A 17,331-nucleotide genomic window follows, 5' to 3' on the forward strand; every position below is an offset into this window, starting at 1 on the left:
GAAAACAAGGAAATAATTCAAAGTCTTTTAGATCAGTTGCACTACTATGTCACCTTTACAAATTGCTGGAAAGATTCATTTTAAGTCGCCTGTCACCTGTAGTTGACACCTTACATCTTAGCAGTCTGGACCTCGACCTGGCAAAAACTGTACCGGGCAGCTGCTAAATCTTACACTGTTTATAGTGGATGGGTCAGAAGCTTGTAAGGTGACAGGAGTGGTATTTGTCGACTTAGCATCGTATGAACCGTCAATCACCAGCTACTACTAGCCAAGGTCTCCAACATGACAATGGACTGTAGCCTCAACAAGGGTCATCGCCACTCTTCTGCAGAATCTGAGGTTTTTCGTCGACTTCAAAGAACAGCGTAAGCGATGCAGGCTACAAAAAAGCAGGAAAATGTGCTGGCTCCAATTCTGTTCAATAAACACACGAATGACGAACCCATAGCACTCAACAGAAGTAGCTTCTCGTATGCCGATTACCTTGTTATAGCCACAAAGAGCACTGATTTTGAACTGAACACCCTCATGAATGCCCTTAAATTCTCCAGATACTACACCACAAACTAACTTAAACCAAATCCCATAACGACACAAGTGTGTGTTTTTCATTTCAGAAACAGGGAAGCTAGTCATAAATTAAAGATAGTATGGTCAGATGTCGAACTGGAACACTATGAGACCCTAAGCATCTAGGAGTGACACTTGACAGAAATCTTACTTTCAAGAAACACTGCATGATCTGCAAGTCAAAGGTTTCCGCCGCGGAAAACGACGGGTCACAGTGGTCCAGTCAATCACTAACTACACAAACCTCTGCAATCACGCTACGCCATTCTGCGACAGAACGACACATGTCTCAACGGCACCTGCACAATCATCAACGGGCTACTTGAAATACAGCAAGTCGAATGGCTTTGCCACTTTGCAGGAATAGCGCCACCACCTGTTCGAAGAGAAATAGCTTTGAATAAGGAAAGAGAGCGGAACAGGAGAGAACGCATCCTCAGTATGGGCATGAACCGCACCCACACGACTGACATCAAGAAGGAGTTTCCTTAGAACATCGACGGCACTTAGAGCCACTTCTAAAAAATCTAGGTTGCAACTATTGAGGACTACGACCTACTTTCCCCCTGGCCGAAAAAAAGTTTCAGAAACTCTGTCTTCAGGTTGTGATGAGAAATGGACGATTTGGAAGTCCCAGAATAGACAGATCTGGAGTTGGCGGATCAAATGTTAATTTGACAACTAGGGCTACACTGATCAAAATTATATTCAATGTGGCTGTGAGAAAACGAGACAGTTCGTCATATGCTTCAATGCCGACTGTATACAACCACCTACACGGGAGATCAGCTTCATCAAGGAACAGAAAATGCATTGGAAGTGGCCACGTTATGGACAAAATTAATGTAGTCGTAACTGTGTACAATGCGTATCTGAGATACGAGAATAAGCAAATAGAATTGCAGTTTTAATGGCCATCAAGTGTATGTTATGTACGAAGTGCGTGAAATGTATATACCTTTTTCTCCCCCAAAACGTAATTCGGAGCGAAAGATCCATCACCAGGATTTACAAGATTTACTTGAGGCTTTACGTCATTACCTCGTCAAGCAGCCACATTTTGTTGATATATATAAACGGAAAAGCACATGAGCTCTAGTTAAAAAGACAGTATTACGCTATAAAACAGTTGCAAATTGCGAGTCCTGCATCTCTGTTGGCCAACAGTGAAAAACGTCAAAAACACTGAAAATATAACCATACATATTATAACAACATCTGTGTGTGTGTGTGTGTGTGTGTGTGTGTGTGTGTGTGTGTGTGTGTGTGTGTGTGTCTGATCCACTGTACCGATTTCAAACGAATTTAGTACAAACATATCTTACTGTCAGGCAACTATCGCTGTGGGGAGTAAGAACCAACTACTTATCAAAGGCGTGGGCTGAAAACGAAGCGTACCCCGCGACACATGAATTCCCAGACTTCATTCATCCAGTATTTGAGAATGAGAGCACTTAGCGACTTGCAACGCACTTTATACGTCATTTCAAACATTTACGATTTGTTTTCTCGCTGACAACCCGCAGAAAACCATGGAACGAAAAACATTTATCGGTTACTACTATTCCGCTGTTCATGTAGTAGAAGTACCGCATGAGGCATCACATTACAATTTATCGGTTTTTTACTAATAACTGTATTTGCGAAGCATTTTAGAAACACATGCCAGACATATGCCACTGAGTGTACGTGCACAATTATATCATTGCACAACAAATAGTTTAGGGGATATGACGTCATAAACACTAAGCAAAAGACCAGACGCTCTGTGCCCGAGCGGTTCTAGGCGCTTCAGTCCGGAACCGCGCTGCTGCTACGGTCGCAAGTTCGAATCCTGCCTCGGGCATGGACGTGTGTGATGTCCTTAGGTTAGTTAGGTTTAAGTAGTTCTAAGTTCTAGGGGACTGATGACCTCAGATGTTAAGTCCCATAGTGCTCAGAGCCATTTGAACCATAGGACAGGCGTCGACTCACAGATACAAAGGAATATGTGGATAACGCCGGGTTTCTCCGCAAGTATGACGCGTTTTCCTTGACATGTACGTGTTATTTGATTCACAACAATTATAGTATAAATTACAGTACAGGCCTTTTTGAAATTAAGCAGGAAATGTGTTTCTTTAAGTCAAAGTAACTTATATTTTTGCTGGATAGGAAATTTTCAACTTTTACTCCGCATAAATGGGTGTGCACTACTAACCTAAGAGAACCAGCGTTGGGATAACCAACTAGTCATGCAGTGGAATTGTCCATAGTACCTAATACAGACACTGAACCGAGATTGACGTAAATCTACCACCAACATTGGGTATCTTCTCTTCTATCAACAAATAAAACAATACATGCTAATTTTGATATTATTAAGAGCAATTCACCATGAGTCTGAAACGACAGAACTGCTCAGTTAGCCAAAAATTCTCGTTTTCCGGATTTTTGGCAAACTGAGCAGTTCTGTCGTTTCAGACTCATGGTGAACTGCTCTTAATAATATCAAAATTAGCATGTATTGTTTTATTTGTTGATACAAGAGAAGATACCCAATTTTGGCGGTAGATTTACGTTTCAGTAAAATTTACTATATGAGCCCGCGATCATTGCGAATGATTTTGTGAATGAAGCCGTTTAGATTGCTTGATCTATTTCTGTATTACGCCGTGATAATATAAAAAAAACTTATAAGTAGCCAAACAAAGTTCAGCGCCAGTATTAAAAAGCTACACCTGATCGAGGCGTGAAGCCCAACTGAGTTGGCGCCCAGAGTTGGCGTAGGTTTTTAATACAGACATTAGTCAGAAAAATTTCATTACTGAGTAAATGTACTGTGATGCAGTTGTAAGAATTCCTAACCTTTTAAACAGATGCCTACAAGATGTGCGACTACGAACCCCCACACATTATTCTAACTACTTTCTTTTGAGCAGTGAACACATTTTGCCTAAGTGTTGAGTTGCCCCAGAATATTATTCCGTATGACATCAGAGAATGGAAGTATGCAAAGTACGTTAGCTTACTAATTTCTACATCCTCAAAATTGGCAATTATTCTGATTGCAAAAGTTGCTGAATCTAGTTGCTTTAGGAGATACAAAACATCAATTTTCCAATTAAGATTCTCATCTATATGTACACCCAAAAACTTAGTATGCTTTACCCTGGCTACTGACTTGTTTGATGTGTTATGTTTATAGAAGGAATTATACTTTTTGCAGCAGAAAATTGGATGTACTGTGTTTTTTCAAAGTTCAGAGCAAGCCCATTCGCAGAAAACCAATTAATAACTTTTCCAAAGACCTTATTTGTAGCATTTTCTATCGGATTTTCTTTTACTGGATTAATAATTATGCTTGTTTCATCAGCAAACAGTGTCAGTTCAGCATCTTGTTTCACATAAGAAGGGAGGTCATTCACATATATCAAGAACAGGAGGGGACCCATGATCGAACCTTGTGGAACACCTAATGTAATTTCACCCCAGTTAGATGAAGTGACAAACCCCTTTGAATCACTTGGAGCATATAAAGAGACTTTTTGCTTCCTGTTCTGTAGATATGACTTAAACCACTCATATGCTGTTCCATTTATACCATAGAATTGTAATTTCTCTAACATAATATCATGGTTCACACAATCAAATGCTTTGGATAAGTCACAGAATATTCCTACTGGTGATAGTTTACTATTTAAAGACTGTATTATGTGGACAGTGAAATTGTATATTGCTGTCTCAGTGGAACAGCATTTCTGACATCCGAACTGTGATTTACTAAGTGTCCTATTACTGCTGAGATTACTAACCACTCTTGAGTACTTTCTCAAAGATTTTTTGAAAATGCTGTAAGCAACGATACTGGCCGGTAATCATTGACATCTGTGGTTTCCCCCTTTTTGTAGAGAGGCCTGACAATGGCATATTTTAACCTATCTGGAAAAATACCCTGAGTCAGTGATGCATTACATACGTGACTCAAAACATCAGCTGTAATTGCTCCACACTGTTTTAATAACTTGTTAGAGATGTCAACTACTCCAACAGAAAATTTATTTTTCAAAGATTTAATAATTTTCCTTATTTCACAAGAGACGTGTTTAACGCTTACAGGCCGCTGCGCTTACAGTACAGCCGAGTACAGTAGCGTGCCAGTGGGCCACACGTACCTGGAACATGGGCAGGTGCAGCTCGGCGACGTGGCCGAGCAGGCGGAAGGTGGCGAGCGCGACGCTGACGGTGTGGGGCGGCAGCGGCGGGGGCGGTTTGGCGGCGGGCGCGCCCTGGCGCAGCAGCGCGCCGTACAGCATCGACACGGCGCCCACCAGCTCCGTCACCTGCAGCGCGCCAGACAGCTGCGTGCCGCCGTCCGCCGCGCCGCTGCACCTGCCGCACACACACAGCACGCGCTGCAGTCCTGCCGACGTCGCTGCTCTCGTCTCGTCCGTCCTTTCAAGGGAGGTACCGGCCACATTTCAACCCGGTTGAAAAAACCAAAGAGTCGCAGGGGGCTGAAAATTTGTCTCTAACTTCTCTGCCATGCTGAATGCAGCGGGTATATCCAATTTACTAAACAAAATATTTTTCATCACTTCTGAATTTTTGAGTTTTGAAAAAAATAATTTTTTTTCCAAATCATTATTTTTCCAAACCATACGTGTAGTTTTTGGTTATCACGGACTGTATTCATAAAAAGTCGAGCCAAAAATGTTTAATACTGACAGAGTAACAGCACTTTTTATTGCAGTCATATGGATTTCTTTTTTCAAAAATGTTGAAGTATAGTTAGTTTTCCAGCACTAGATAGATGTGTACAACGCAGAAATTTAATTGAAATATTTATTGTGTCTGTATATGTGCATAAGGTGTACGTACATCTGAAATCGTGTATGTATGTGTGTCTAATAGTCTATATATGTTCATCCGAAATTAACGTAAATAAATAAGCGTAACTATAGTTTACATTCTTTTATTTTTGCAAATTTCCTGACATGCGGATTTACATTCGCGGCCGACTCAGTTGTGAACTGGAAAGTGAATATTTATGAAGGTTTCCGGTCCAGGATGGGTGGCCGTGGTCGAGCGGGTAATCAACATCTGAAGACATTCATACTACAGTATATACGCGCACTCTAGCGGTAACGCCCCTGCAGTCTACGAACTCTAACGTAACGCGGAAGCCGGGTGAACTGATGTGGACGACGCCTGGCGACCGCTTACTTTCATTCTGTGTGGCCAGCTACACCCGCAACCGCCGTCTGGCCCACGCCGGCGCAGCGGACACGCGAATGAGTGATGTAATATGTAAAACTAAAAGCAAAGAATACAGGTTTCATAGTATCAAGTCGTCTTTCATTTATTTTTCCTTCATACTGGGCCAAACATTTTATGTCATAATAACTCCATTTTAGCTAAATTCTTGTCACATTTTGTAAATACAAAGATTTTGTAACCGATTTACACTTTTCGTATGTATCTACGATTAAAAAGTTAACTGTATTTCAATTTCTTTGAAAAAATCGAAACGGTCGAAACGAAAACTTGCTACTCCTTGTCAATTTTAAAAATGTTTGGCCCAAAAATTTTTGTGAATACATTCCGTGACAGCCAACAACTCCACGTATGGACTTTAAAAAATAATAATTTTTCAAAACTCGAAAATGATGAAAAAGATGAATAAATTTTCTTTAGCAAATTGTATCTACCCACTGAACTCAGCACGTCAGTGTATGTTATGAAATAAATTTCCAGCCTCCTGCTACCGGGATGAAATTGCACCGATACCTCTCCTTAAAGCTCGCGTCCGCATTCTATATAAACTGATTGCTATACAGGGGTCGCTGCGAGCATCAAAAACAGCAGGTTTTTGTACATCTGTCATTTGAGTAACAGAGATCTTACTGAATACACAACCCGATATGAAGCACCAGAAAACAAGGGCGGGTGCCAATGTAGCTCGTACACCTACAGACAATCGGCAGATATTTAAATGATTAGACTTCTAATTACATGAGACAGGCGGAAAGGGCACAAGACTGCGTTAGAGTTACACGTGTTTATTGTTATACCACATATAGTAGGGTACATAAGCGGCGCACAAAATGTTAGATATTGAGTGATCGCTGAAAGGACACGAAGCTGCCGCATGTTCTTATGAGACATCGTTATCAGCAACTCACAGAGTTTTGTAACGGACCTCACTGCGAGTCTCCAGTACACTTGCAGGCTGAATCGTGCAACATCCAGATATGTAAGGCGCTCGGATATGGCAGTTTCTCCGTATTAGACTGCATGGTAACGTGAGGGCAGGCGCAGACTCGCTGCCAAGTTGGCATCCACCCTGACCACTACAAGGGGGCATTGCCGTATTGTGCACCAACCACACTGTAAGCCCTGCACATTTGCGCCTGCCATCAGAGAGCAAGTTATGGGACTCCTTGCAATATTCTGTGTCATCCTGTACCATTGCTCGGAGACTAGCAGCAGCCAGACCACGGAATTATCGTCCCATACGTTCGCTGCCGCTAACGTAACACAAGCGGCTGCGTTTGCAGTGGTGCTGTGACCGACCGAGAAGTGTGGACCACACTGCAGAATGGTGTCACACTGCGATGATCATCGACGGAGAGTATGACGAGAGGTCCCATTCTTCCACTGACTTCAGGTCACGGCTCGTAGTGACGGAGACAATTTTGCTGCCACAACGGTACGTCACGAACATCCTGCATCTTCGTGTGTTAACTGTCCTAATACAGTACCGTCGTGTTATTCCTCAACATGACATGCTCGTCCACACATGGAACATGTTCCTATCAACGTGTCCAGAATGTTGAGGTACTACCTGTGCTCAGGTAGATTCCCAGCTCTGTCCTAGACAGTAGACGTGTTGGTCCAGCTCTGATATCATCCCAGTTTTATTTATTTATCGCATGGCAAAACACACGCAAAGATTACAAAACTACTACATGTCAACAAAATTACACAAATGACAAAAAATGAATACAGGTATCAAGATCTTTTATGAATTTTACTACACCACTCGTTGCTTTCAGGAAATCTTCGGAAGAGTCCTTGTAGACAAGTGCGTAACAAGTTGATAAAACATTAGCAACGGACTCTCGTTCCGCACCACATTTACAAGACGGTGTTGATTTGCCCCACTTGTGGAGTGTGTCTGCACATCTTCCATGGCCCGTTCGGATGCGGTTCAGGGTAGACCAAATTACCCGCGGCTTGTCAAATCCAGAGAGTTTCTTCTGGATTCGGGGCAGTTTCAAGCATTGTGGAGGACGGCTTTGTTGCCAGCAGCGTTTCCATTCATCGATGGAACTGAATTCAATTTCTTTGAGAGTCCTGGTTGTGATAAGAGCGTGATGTCTTGATCTTGGTCTTTTACGCTCCGCAGGAAATACATCGTTTAACACTGGAAGACCGGTGTTATTAGCAATTTTCTGGTACTCATGTAGTAGCAGAGGGCAATGATTGTTCGCGTCCGTGACATTCATTAAGTCACGCGTGTCCTCTGGGTGATGGTAAAGAACGGTCACTTCAAGGCAAATATCCAAAGCTAAGATGAACAGACAGCTAGAAAATCTCCAAAACCATCCAGAAGTTCAAGGATGGGGCACAACAGCTGCGGACCAGCTTTCCTCAGGAGAAGACACAACAGTTTTATGACACCATTCGCAACCGAATTAGTGCATGCATCCAGTATAGAGGGGGTGCAACGTCATACTCATAAGTAGGCTCATACAGCCAAGTTGTTTATAAATGTGAGTCGATTTTATAATCACTACAATAGCATCACTTATCCTCTTCATCCGTGAAGTTTCATTTCTCCTCCTCCTCCCTTTATCCTTAAAAGAATCCTGCTCCGTCTCTAATGAACATGTTCTCGACAAGAGTTAAAACCTAATCTACCTTCCTATTTGCTTTTATTTTTGCCAGGAAGTGTCTACTCAGCTTCATTAATCACTCACACTCTCGTTCAACACTGAAGCGCCAAAGAAACTCGTATATGCATGCCTATTCAAATACAGAGAGATGCAAACATGCATAACAGCGCGCTGCTGTCGACAACGCCTTTATAAGACAACAAGTGTCTCGCGCAGTTGTCAGATTGGTTACTGCTACTACAATGGCAGGTTATCAAGATTTAAATGAGTTTGAAAGTGGTGTTACAGTCGGCGCATGAGCGATGGGACACAGCATCTCCTAGGTAGCGATGAAATGGGGATTTTCCCGTACGACCATTTAACGAGTGTGCAGTGAATATCAGGAAGCCGGTAAAACATCAAAACTCCGACATCGCTCCGGCCAGGAAAAGGTACTGCAAGAACGGGACAAAAGACGACTGAAGAGATTCGTTCAACGTGGTAGAAGTGCAATCCTTCCGCAAATTGCTGCAGATTTCAATGCTGGGCCATCAACAAGTGTCAGCTTGCGAACCATTCAACGAAACATCATCGATATCGGCCTTCGGAGCCGAAGGCCCGCTCGTGTACGCTTGATGACTGCACGACACAAAGCTTTACTCCTCGGCTCGGCCCGTAAACAATGACACTGGACCGTTGATGGCTGGAAACATCTTGCCTGGTCAGACGAATCTTGTTTCAAATTGTATCGAGCGAATGGACGTGTACAGCTATGAAGACAACCTCATTAATCCATGGACCCTGCATATCGGCAGGGTACTGTTCAAGCTGGTGGAGGCTCTGTAATTGTGTGGGGCGTGTGCAGTTGGAATGATATGGGACCCCTGGTACGTCTAAATACGACTCTGACAGATGACACGTACGTAAGCATCCTGTCTGATCACCTGGAACCATTCGTGTCCGTTGTGCATTCCGACGGATTTGGGCAATTGCAGCAGGACAATGCGGTGCCCCAAACGTTCAGAATTGCTCCAGAGTGGCTCTTCTAAGTTTAAACACTGCCACTGGCCACCAAACTCCCCAGACATGATCATTTTTTAGACTAACTGGGATGCCTTGCAACGTGCTGTTCAGAAGAGATCTCCACCCCCTCTTAATGTTATCGATTTATGGACAGCTCTGCAGGATTCATGGTGTCAGTTCCCTCCAGAACTACTTCAGACATTAGTCGAGTCCATATCACGTCGTGTTGTGGCAGTTCTGCGTCCTCGCGGGGGCCCTATAAGAAATAGTTCCTTTGGCTCTACGGCGTATAATAACACTGCCACTTACGGTTTAGACATTTACTCACCAACAGATGTTCTACAACAAGAATAATAATAAGTAGATTTGAAACGTTCCTTTCGTCTGCCCACGCCCCGAGTCGCACTCACGGCCTCCCCCCCCCCCCCCCCACCCCCCACCCCCCCAGTAGCCACGCACTCCTCGGGCGCACAAGACAAATTACGCGACTTACTGCTCCCCAGAATTATTAGGAAGTGTATACTGGCTGACCGGAATTAATTCTGTGAACTATTACACCCACTAAACCAGTTTATATAAGAGCAGTCACCATCACTTTGACCCGCCAGAAAGGGTTAAACTTTTCACAACTATGATATCGATAATTAAAAGTACTGTAGCTCCCTAATTACTATCAGCAAGACTCCGTCCGACTGGAGTGTAGACACTGCGAAATAGTTTATCCACCGTCGCCAACTACTTACTGTTGTTGTTGTGGTCTTCAGTCCTGAGACTGGTTTGATGCAGCTCTCCACGCTACTCTATCCTGTGCAAGCTTCTTCATCTCCCAGTACCTACTGCAACCTACATCCTTCTGAATCTGCTTAGTGTATTCATCTCTTGGTCTCCCTCTACGATGTTTGCCCTCCACGCTGCCCTCCAATACTTAACTGGTGATCCCTTGATGCCTCAGAACATGTCCTACCAACCGATCCCTTCTTCTAGTCAAGTTTTGCCACAAACTTCTCTTCTCCCCAATCCTATTCAATACCTCCTCATTAGTTATGTGATCTACCCATCTAATCTTCAGCATTCTTCTGTAGCACTACATTTCGAGAGCGTCTATTCTCTTCCTGTCCAGACTATTTATTGTCCATGTTTCACTTCCATACATGGCTACACTCCATACAAATACTTTCAGAAACGACTTCCTGACAAATCTATACTCGATGTTAACAAATTTCTCTTCTTCAGAAATGCTTTCCTTGCCATTGCCAGTCTACATTTTATATCCTCTCTAATTCGACCATCATCAGTTATTTTGATCCCCAAATAGCAAAACCCCTTTACTACTTTAAGTGTCTAATTTCCTAATGTAATTCCCTCAGCATCACCCGACTTAATTCGACTACATTCCATTATCCTCGTTTGTACTTGGAAGAGCCAACTACTTACTAGCAATACAAATTTACAAGTAAATCTGCAATCTTTGTGATAACTTCACATGTGGCAAATTCTTTTTGGTGTGTGTGTGTGTGTGTGTGTGTGTGTGTGTGTGTGTGTGTGTGTGTGTCATGCTTTGCACAAATTACATAAGTGCTGGATATATTTTGGAATATTCGAAAAACACAATCCTGCAACTTCGCAACAAAATCGCGCGGAATTTTCGACGGCAACAACACACCAAAAATACTTCGCCACAGTGGAAGAATAGAAATCGAAAACGGACGCTAATGTAAAGTGCATCTTGAAAATCATGTGAACAGCCGTCTGATGATGATCTCGCCAGTTCGAAATCGGTAACGGCGCAATTTACCGAAATAAACAGCAGTATCAATAGTGGCTCGTTGCTGTTCTTCTTTGTAAGAATTAACCTACATTACAAATTCAGGAGATACAAAGTCATCAACAATGAGCTGCGTGAAAATGAAAATGCAGGGAGAAATTCACTAGAGACACAGGTGGACTATGTGTACAAATACGGGTGAAATATGTTAAATATACGTGACATCTGCGTACACGGCTGATACCGCGCATAAGAAGCTCCTCCGAAATACCTGGATCGATTTCAACCAATCTTCGTACATATTACTCAGTGGTTGCAAAGAAATACTGAGAGGGTGAAAACTAGCAAACTTCTATTGGGGTGGGGGTGATGCACAGAGAAGGGTGGGGAAGGAGGGTGTGGACAGAGAGAGAGGGGGGAGGGGGGAGGGGGGGAGGAAGCAGATGAGGAGAGGGAACAGACAGGCAGGACGACGACGAGGAGGAGGTGGATTAAAAGAAGATTGGAATAAATACATACTCGAGCAACGCTGGGTAGTGAGTTACTATTCTATAAAGAATAATAGGATGTATGCGGCTACACTTCAAATCACGCTTAAGTGCCCGGCGGTGTTCATCGAACCACCTCCACAATTGTTCTCTATTATTCCACTCGCGAACAGCGCGGAAAACAAGAACACCTATATCCTTTCGTGCAAACTCTGATGGTTCAAATGGCTCTGAGCACTATGGGACTTAACATCTATGGTCATCAGTCCCCTAGAACTTAGAACTACTTAAACCTAACTAACCTAAGGACAGCACACAACACCCAGCCATCACGAGGCAGAGAAAATCCCTGACCCCGCCGGGAATCGAACCCGGGAACCCGGGCGTGGGAAGCGAGACCGCTACCGCACGACCACGAGATGCGAGCTGCAAACTCTGACTGCCATAATTTGATTGTTATGATCGTTTCGTTCTGTGTAGGGTCGCGTCAACAAAGTATTTTCGCATTCGGAGGAGAAAGTTGGTGATTGAAATTTCGGGAGCAGATCCCATCGCAACGAAAAACGTCTTTGTTTTAATGATGTCCAACCCAAATCCTGTTATCATGTCCGTTACACTCTTCCGAACTTTCTCGAGGTACTCCGTTAACCCTATCTGGTAAGGATCCCACACCGCGCAGGATTACTCCAAAACAGGACGGACAAGCGTACTGTATGCAGCCTCTTTAGTAGACCTGTTGCATCTTCTAAGTGTTCTGCTAATAAAATGCAGGCTTTGGATCGCCTTCCTCATAACGTTTTCTAACTGTTCTTTCCCATTTCAGTTGTTCGTAATTGTAATTCCTAGGTATTTAGCTCAATTTATAATCTTTAGATTTGATTGACTTACAGTGTAAGTGAAATTTAACGGAGTACTTTTAGCACTCATGTAGATGATCTCACACTTTCCATTATTTAGGGTCAGCCGTCAATTTTCGCACCATATAGATATCTTTTATAAAACGATTTGCAATTTGTTTTGAAATTCTGATGATTTTACTTCACGATAAAAGACAGCATCATCTGCTAACAACGTAAGACGGCTGCTCAGATTGTTTCCTAAATCGTTAATATAAATAAAGGAATAGCAAATGGCTTATGACACCACACTGGGCAACGTTTGAAATCACTTCTGTTTTAACCCGATAACTTTCAGTCGTCAGTTACTAAGAACTGCGACCTCTCTGACAGGAAATCACGAATCCAGTTGCAAAACTGAGACGATATTTCATAGGCACCCAGTTTGATTACAAGCCATTGTGAGGTACAGTGTCAAAAGCCTTCTGGAAATCTACAAATGCAATTTGAAATCCCTTGTCGATAGCACTCAACACTTCATGAATCCGTGTTGACTGTCTGTCAACAGACTGTTCTCTTCGAAGTAATTCATAGTGTTTGAACTCCACTGGCCTATGCAACTTTCCAGTCTCTGGGTACGGATCTTTCGTCAAGCGAGCAGTTGTATATGATTGGTTAGTATGGAGCTATTGCGTCAACATACTCTGAATGGAACCTAACTGGTATTCAGTCTGGACTGGAAGACTTGCTTTTATTAAATGATTTTAGTTGCTTCACTATTCCGAGGATATCTGCTAAGTTATTCATGTTGACAGCTGTTCCTGTTTCGAACTCTGGAATATTTACTTCGTCTTCTTTGCTGAAGGTATTTCGGAAGGCTGTGTTTAGTAACTCTGCTTTAGCAGAGGTGTCATCGATAATATTCCCATTGATATCGCGCAGAGAAGCCATTAATAGCGTCTCGCCGCTAGCGTACTTTACAAACGACCAGACTCCTGACTTCAACTTTTATAGTCCTGTCTTCCTCAGTTGCGTGTAATATTACGGTATATTAATAATTTTTACTCATGGACCGTCTGACAGCAACTGAATAAAACACAATTTTAGTGCCATACGCGTTTCGCCTTTATTTTCTGCAAGGCATCATCAGTGGCCTGGAATATGTACATATGTTAGCTATTTTATTTACATTTTTGTCATTGTGCCTATAGGTTATAAACAGTTCTGGTGGTTGGTATTTCCCATTAAGTAGTAATGTTTTGAACTGTACTTACAGGTTGCGTGGACAATTTCCTACATATTACGTTCCTGTTGCATTTTTGGTGTTGTTCTTCTTCTTATGAACGCCAATTTGCGGTTTTTTTCCCCATTCCACAACACTATGCACTGAACGCTTATTTTAAAGCAATGTTTTGGTTTCTTTTGCCGTCTGTCAAATGTTTTTGCCAAAGATCGAATGTTATTGCCAAACTTATGAGTGTAACTTTTAAGTTTGATAAGATAACCACAAATGAAAGTTTCAAAATCATATATTGGTACAGATATGTGGATGACATTATTTGTCTGGTAGATGAGCCAAGTGAAAAAATAGATGAACTCAATTCAGAAATAAACAAAGCTCATCAGAACATAAAATTCACACTTGAAAAAGAAAATCAAATAAATTTTCTTGACATTACAATTAAAAAAGAAAATGGTAAACATACATTTAACATCTTTAGAAAACCAACAGCCACAGACACAATAATACATTCCACATCCAACCACCCCCACAGCCAGAAACATGCAGCGCGCGCGCGCGCACACACACACACACACACACACACACACACACACACACACACACACACACACACAAATGCATACACGAACAGACCACAGATACTTCAAAAGTTACACTCATAAGTTTGGCAATAACATTCGATCTTTGGCAAAAACATTTGACAGACGGCAACAGAAACCAAAACATTGATTTAAAACAAGCGTTCAGTGCATAGTGTTATGGAATGGGAAAAAAACCGCAAATTGGCGTTCATAAGAAGAAGAACAACACCAAAAATGCAACAGGAACGTAATATGTAGGAAATTGTCCACGCAACCTGTAAGTACAGTTCAAAACATTACTACTTAATAGGAAATACCAACCACCAGAACTGTTTATAACCTATAGGCACAATGACAAAAATGTAAATAAAATAGCTAACATATGTACATATTCCAGGCCACTGATGATGCCTTGCAGAAAATAAAGGCGAAACGCGTATGGCACTAAAATTGTGTTTCATTCAGTTGCTGTCAGACGGTCCATAAGTAAAAATTATTAATATACCGTAATAAGACTCCTGACTTACTTAGCGGGACCAGAAACCCCACTACCCCATTGCGTATGTCGAGGAATCTACAGCCTATACGGTTGCAGAACTGTCTGAGCTTCTGATTCAGATCTTCCATTTTGGCCGGCCGGGGTGGCCGAGCGGTTCTAGGCGCTACAGTCTGGAACCGCGCGGCCCCAGTTCAGGGCAGTTTCAAACACTGTGCAGGGCAGATTTGTTGCCAGCTGCGTTTCCGTTCATCCATGGAACTGAATTCAATTTCCGTGAGAGTCCTGGCGTGATGTCTAGATCTTGGTCTTTTTTCGCTCCCTACAGTCTGGAACCGAGCGACCGCTACGGTCGCAGGTTCGAATCCTGCCTCGGGCATGGGTGTGCGTGATGTCCTTAGGTTAGTTAGGTTTAAGTAGTTCCAAGTTATAGGGGACTGATGACCTCAGAAGTTAAGTCCCATAGTGCTCAGAGCCATTTGAACCATCTTCCATTTGGCTCTCTACCACAGGTCCGCAATCAGCCCTGTCGACTACGCAGCAAATGGTGAGCTTAGCTTTCACCTCGCAACCAAGATTAGCTGCATTTACCACGTCAGACAGTCGCTCGAAACCACAGAGATCCAAAGACACACACATCATTGGTCCCGACGTGAGCCACGAGCTGAAGCTGGCTGGCTGCACAATGCGGTCTTCATGGCACCCGGAAGGTCCTGTTCCACGTCTGGAAGGACTCCGCGCGGTATGCACACGGAGTGCAAACTGCTTTCTTCCTCTCCTTGCCAGCCATGTCCCTAACGGCCCCAAAACGCGCTTAATGTTTCAGCTCCCAACTACCAATAATTCCACCCCTTTTGACTGCCCAGATCTTGCAGACTGAGACGTTTCCTCTGTAACAAGACAAGCGACTGCGTCCAGCTAAGGGACAGTGTCAGCCACTGACAGCACCTGCAACCTGTTTGTAAGATTAACCAGGGTGACATCACGTTCGGCCCTCTGCGAAGTATTTTGAAGCTTGCCATGCCCCTAGGTGACACCCCATTTGACGAAAGGTCAGGAGTCAACCTCAACGCAAGCAGTAACTGGGTTGGCCACAGGTGCAGACGTTCACTGGACCCCCACAGCCGACCCACAACAGTGATGCCCATCCACTGCAGACTCAACCTGTGTAACCGATCTCAATACACCCTGGAGATGAGCGCGAAGTGTCACCAATTCAGCCCGCATCTGTACACAGAAATCACAGTCGCTATCCACACTGAGGGCGGTGGAAAACAACGCTACACAAAAAAACATACGGCTATCGACACGAACCGCGGAACTATACTGTACACACTGACGAAAACGCTGTCATCGTGTCTATTAAATATTAAACTAACACGGAGAAATTCAAAAATTAAAGTACCACAGCACATAGATGAAACTATATAATTCAGTCCCGGTTCCGAACTCGTAAAATGTCACAAAATCGGTTACTTCCCTATTGCTGATGTTTCTCGGCCGGCGGCTGCTGCCTGCCTGACTCACTGACTAATGCCAACGAGCGACCACTAGCTTTCAAAACAAACGAACAAACGGCCATCGACACACGGAACGAAACTCTACTGTAGACACTGACGAAAACGCAAGAGCTGTCTAATAAAGTAGATTGGCATGCAGAGATTCAAAAGCTAAACTACCAAAGAACACATGTGAAACTAGATTATTCGCTCTTGGTTAGGAACTGGCAAAATTTAAGAACCTTCAACATCGCAGCGCGTCAGCAATCGTTGGTTAATATATTAAAAAACTAGAAACCCGCCTCGATTGCGAAAAAATCACCTAGTGTTAACTTAGGTTTCGGCGTAGATAACTATACCTTCTTCAGAACAATAAAACCCACAAGTGCCTAAGAAGACCTTTGCAATGATTAAAAGAACACCATAGCTATACATTTATAAACGAAAAGAAGGAAAACACAAACAGTATATATGTACAAAGTCTAAACCGTTACTTAACTTATGGCGGGTCATGGCCCATCGAACATAGGCCGGTGTGAGGTGGAGGTTACACCATTAAGTTAAGTAACGGTTTAGACTTTGTACATATGTACTGTTTGTACTGTTTGTACTGTTTTTTTTTCGTTTATAAATGCATAGCTATGGTGTTCTTGTAATCATTGGCAAAGGTCTTCTTAGGCACTTGTGGGTTTTATTGTTCTGAAGAAGGTGTAGTTATATACGCCGAAACCTAGGTTAACACTATGTGCTTTTTTCGCAATCGAGGCGGGTTCCTAGTTTTTTAATAAACTTGCAAAATGTCACGGTTTATTTTCCAACACAAACGGAAACGCGAGGACTGCGTCCATTAAATTAACACGCAGGAATACAACTACCAAACCAAAGCACACAGATGGAACAATATAGCTCACTCCAGGTTACGAACTCGCAAAGTGTTACATGCTGCTTTGTCTTGCCCTGCGGCTGCT

General features: G+C 43.0%; 1 protein-coding gene across 5 annotated transcripts in view; it reads right to left on the reverse strand.

Annotated features, from left to right (window-relative positions):
- The window catches only part of LOC124615778 (S phase cyclin A-associated protein in the endoplasmic reticulum), a 590,398-nt gene that overhangs the window by 102,570 nt on the left and 470,497 nt on the right, over positions 1 to 17,331 (reverse strand). For all 5 annotated transcript variants that reach the window (XM_047143880.1, XM_047143883.1, XM_047143882.1 and 2 more), the window contains one exon: positions 4,728 to 4,944. In XM_047143880.1, coding sequence (XP_046999836.1) covers positions 4,728 to 4,944 — 217 coding nt within the window. The remainder of the gene's footprint in view (positions 1 to 4,727; positions 4,945 to 17,331) is intronic.

Source organism: Schistocerca americana, chromosome 5 (genome assembly GCF_021461395.2).
Source record: "Schistocerca americana isolate TAMUIC-IGC-003095 chromosome 5, iqSchAmer2.1, whole genome shotgun sequence".
NCBI lineage: Eukaryota > Metazoa > Arthropoda > Insecta > Orthoptera > Acrididae > Schistocerca > Schistocerca americana.